The following is a 5000-nucleotide window of genomic DNA, read 5'->3' on the forward strand; positions in this document are numbered from 1 at the left end:
AATAATAATAATAATGACAATAATAATAATGAAGATGGTGATAATACCAATATCAATAATGAAATAATAATAGTAATGATAATGATAATACTAACAATAATAATAATAATAATAATAATAATAATAATAATAATAAGGAAGAAACCAAAGAGAGAATCACAACAAAACGATAAAATAGAATATGATCAATAATATTTTGATAATCAGCCCACTTTCAAATCTTAGATATCCAAATTATATTCTAGCAAAATATATAACTATTCAATTATATGAAAATATATATCTATCTATACATATATATGCACACACACACACACACACACACACACACACACACACACACACACAACACACACACATACACACACACACACACACACACACACACACACACTCACACTCACACTAACACATACACATACACACACACACACACACACACACACACACACACACACACACACACAACACACACACACACACACACATATATATATATATATATATATATATATATATATATATATATATATATATATATACAAACACAAAAATACATACATACTTACATATACATGTGTGCATATATATATATATATACATATATATATATATATATATATATATATATATATACAGAGAGAGAGAGAGAGAGAGAGAGAGAGAGAGAGAGAGAGAGAGAGAGAGAGAGAGAGAGAAATAGATAGATAGATAGATAGATATTTCTAGTGAATTAAATACTAAGTGGTTGAGTGAATGACTGAAAGTATTTTAACGACAGTAATTGCTGACTGTTCAATTGATTGCAGCGGCAGTTTTAATCATGTAAGTTACTGTATGTGAACATTGTAAATGGTGGTCGCTATATCAAGTTTGTGTTCTTGGTTATTACGGGCATGACATTCAAAAGACACATAATAATCATAATAAGAATAAGAACAAGACTCTTAATGATAATGATAATAATAGTAGTAATAATAATGATAATGATAATATTAAAAATAAGACATAATGGCAATGATGATAATCGTAATAAAAATAATTATAATATTAAAAATAAGACACGTAATGATAATAATGATAAGATACATACACACACACACATACTCACACACATACACACACACACACACACACACATACTCACACACATACACACACACACACACACACACACACACACACACACACACACACATATATATATATATATACACACACAAAAATACATACATATATACACAAAAATACATACATACATACACACTTACACAAACTCACACATCTACCGATCTTATTAGCATCATTATCATAATTGTTATCATTATTACTGTCACTATTATCATTATTACTACCATTATGATAATTTCACTATCATTCTTATCATCGTTGTCATTAGTTTTAGCATTATCATTATCATCATTAGTGTTATTGCTATCATTATTATCATTATTAGTTATCATTATCATCGTCGTTACAATTATCATTATCAATGTTATCATTATCATCACTATCATTATTATTACTATTATTGTAGTTGTTGTTATCATCATTTTTATTACTATCATTATTGTTATCATAAATATTATTATCATTATTATTATTATTATTATTATTATTATTATTATTATTATTATTATTATTATTATTATTATTATTATCATAATTATTATCATTATTATTATTATTACCATTATCATTATTATCATTATTATTAATATTATCTTAATTATTGCAATTATTATTATTGTTCTCATCACCATTTCTATTAACATTAGGATTACTAATATTATCATTATATATGTCATCATTTCATTATCAGTTTTGTTATTATTATTTCTATCACCAATACTTTTAATGTCAACAATGCTATTACTGCCACTAGCACTAATAGCATCAGCATAATTATTATTACAATTATTACTATTTCCATTACTAGTAGAAGTAGTTGTAGTATGAATATCATTATTATTATCTGTACTATTAACATTATTTCAATTATCAATATTTTCACTAATATTAGTAATAATATCATTATCATTACTCTGTCCACGTTATCATCATCACCATCATTAATATCATCATTAATGTGATTTTAATGTAATCATCATTATCTGATATATTTTCATCATAATATTGTCATACCATAATTGTCTATTTATTAATTAACAAAAACTCTACTTATTATTACCATTACTAGCTTAAATTATTTGTATCATTATAATATTTTTTTATTTTCATTTGTACTTGTAATTATTATTATTATTATTACTATACCCACATCATCATCGCCCTTATTAATATCATTATTAATAATGATAGTAGTAATATCATTATTATTATCATATTTTTTTCAAAACAATATCATCCTTGTTTTCGTCACAATATCATCATTATCCCATTCATAAAAAATATATAATCAAATAATAATAATAAACAAAAAATATAATAAAATGTGTATATATATAATAGATAAATAAATTACTACCATTCTCTTTCTCATATGACAGGTCGGTTGACATATGACAAGCTGACAGACGGGAGATATTAGTGAACTGGCAACTGACTGGAATATGAGGGCTGGCAATGGGTTTATGACAGCATGACAGACTTGGCAAGTTTGGTCGTTGACAGATTGACAGGACAGTAATGTCATGGTTTATATAAGGAAAATGGTGATTGACAGGGTAGTGATGTCATGATGTCGGGTTGGCATACCAGTTGACTGATGAGACTGACAGGGTATATGGCATAAGTATTTGACAGTTGACAATGCTGAGGTGATTGACAGCAGGTTAATGGTGATAATAAATTGAAATGGAACAAAGGGTCTTTGGGCATTTGGCTTTCGGAATAATAATAATGATAATAATAATAATAATAATAATGATAATGATAATGATAATAATGATAATAATAATAATAATAATAATAATAATAATAATAAAACATTCGAGGAAATAGAATAAATAAGTAAAAGTAATAATAATGATGACGATAATAATAATGATAAAAGCAATGATGATAAGAATAAGAATAAACATAAGAATAATAATAATAATGGTAATAATGATAAAAGTAATAATGATGATAATAATAGCAAGAACATTAATAAAAGTAATAATAATAATAACAATGATAATAACAATAATGATAATAATAATAATAATAATAATAATAATAATAATAATAATAATTAATAAATAAATAATAATAATAATAATAATAATAATAATAATAATAATAGTAAATGTAATAATGCTGATAATGACAATAATAATAATAATAATAATAATAATAATAATAATAATAATAATAATAATAATAATAATAATAGTAATAATAATAATAATAATAGCGATAAATAATAATAGTAATAAGGATGATAATGATAATAAAAGTTATGAAAATGATAATAATGATAATAATAATAATAATAATAATAATAACGATAATAATAGTAATAATGATGATAATGATAATAAAAGTAATGAAAATGATAATAATGATAATAACGATAATGATAATAGTAATAACAACATCAATAATATCTCGTAGAGCAACATTCTCTCAGCCAAACAAAGTGTTGAATAAGCATGTGAAAATTGTCTTTTTTTTCTTCTTTTTTCTTCTTCTCCTTCTTCTTCTTCCCTTGCTGATTCTTTTTTTAAGGGAATTAGGAAGAACAGGAAGGTCTGATCAGTATCCTATGATAAATGATAAAGTTTTTCATGATCAGTGTCATTGGTGTTATCACTATTATCATTATTATCGCTTCCATTGGCATTACCATCATTCTCATAATTACAGTCCTCATCACTATTGTCTTTATCATTATTAACATCATTATTATCATCATTATTATCATTATTATCATTATTTTTATTATTATCATTATTATTATTATTATCATTATTATTATTATCATTATTGTTATTATCATTATTATTATCAATATTATCATTATTATCACCATCATCACTATGTCATTATCACTGCTATGTATGTATCATCATCATATCATCATTATTATCATCAGTAACATTCGTATAATTATTGTTAGCAGCGTTACTACCAATTTAAATAAATCTTCCTAATTTTATGTATGAATTGGTAACAATGTTCTTGTTTTTTGTTTAGTTTTTTGTACTTTTCGGTATATAATTCCAAAAGACGGACATGATATTCATAAAAAATAAGATATTCATCGCCAATATGCTGTTCGGATAGACATATTTCCTCATGACATGCGGTGTGGCCAACATGACAACAAACAACATTAAGGAAGACAAAACATAAACAAAAGAAAGGGATAACGTGCTCACTTTTTTACTTGTTCACTCTGCAAATACATTAATTTATAGAACAAACGGGAATTTCATGTCAGTAAATATAATCAGTTTTACAACAAACAAAAAGGCCTAACAAAAAATATCAAGCAACAAATACACTACTTCTACGATAAACAAAAACAAAGTTAGTGAAAGCATTTTGAAAATCGAGAAAAAAAAATCCGTGATGAGAGGGTAAAGTACGTACATGCAAAAGTGGAAATGATACAGTGAATACACAAAGTTAGAGTTGAAAATCATACTTGTACTTATTAATTCATAATATTCCTAAATTTTGGAAATAAAAAAGATTCTGTGATGAGAGGGTAACGAGCGTACGTGCAAGTGACTCGTATGTACGCTCGTTTCCCTCTGGCGATCCAGAGAGCAACGAAGATAAAAATTTGTACTTACTCTTCACTTTTGACTGATACATTGTCCTTCAGAGACTGTGAAGACGAGCAGCTGCTACCCATTGTTTGTCTTAATAAGCTTTCAGTAACCTCTTCTTTTTTACCACAAAACTTTTCTTCTTCTCGGTCTTCCAGAATCTGTAATTCTCTTTCCAATCTCAAACTACTAGAAACTGTGCTCACGTTTTTTTTCCTGAATTTCCCTTCAAATTTTCTATTTCTTTATTATTATTATCATATAGATTTCTGTTAGTAT

At 25.2% G+C, this 5000-nt stretch overlaps 1 protein-coding gene across 1 annotated transcript in view; it reads right to left on the reverse strand.

Moving 5' to 3' along the window:
* The window catches only part of LOC113804390 (uncharacterized), a 138286-nt gene that overhangs the window by 106350 nt on the left and 26936 nt on the right, over positions 1-5000 (reverse strand). Inside the window, exon 2 of the mRNA XM_070118142.1 lies at positions 4746-5000. This exon is cut by the window's right edge and continues 1941 nt beyond it. Within this exon, the coding sequence (XP_069974243.1) occupies positions 4746-4807 (62 nt within the window). The 5' untranslated portion in view covers positions 4808-5000. The remainder of the gene's footprint in view (positions 1-4745) is intronic.

Source organism: Penaeus vannamei, chromosome 41, assembly GCF_042767895.1.
Source record: "Penaeus vannamei isolate JL-2024 chromosome 41, ASM4276789v1, whole genome shotgun sequence".
In the NCBI taxonomy this organism is placed as follows: domain Eukaryota; kingdom Metazoa; phylum Arthropoda; class Malacostraca; order Decapoda; family Penaeidae; genus Penaeus; species Penaeus vannamei.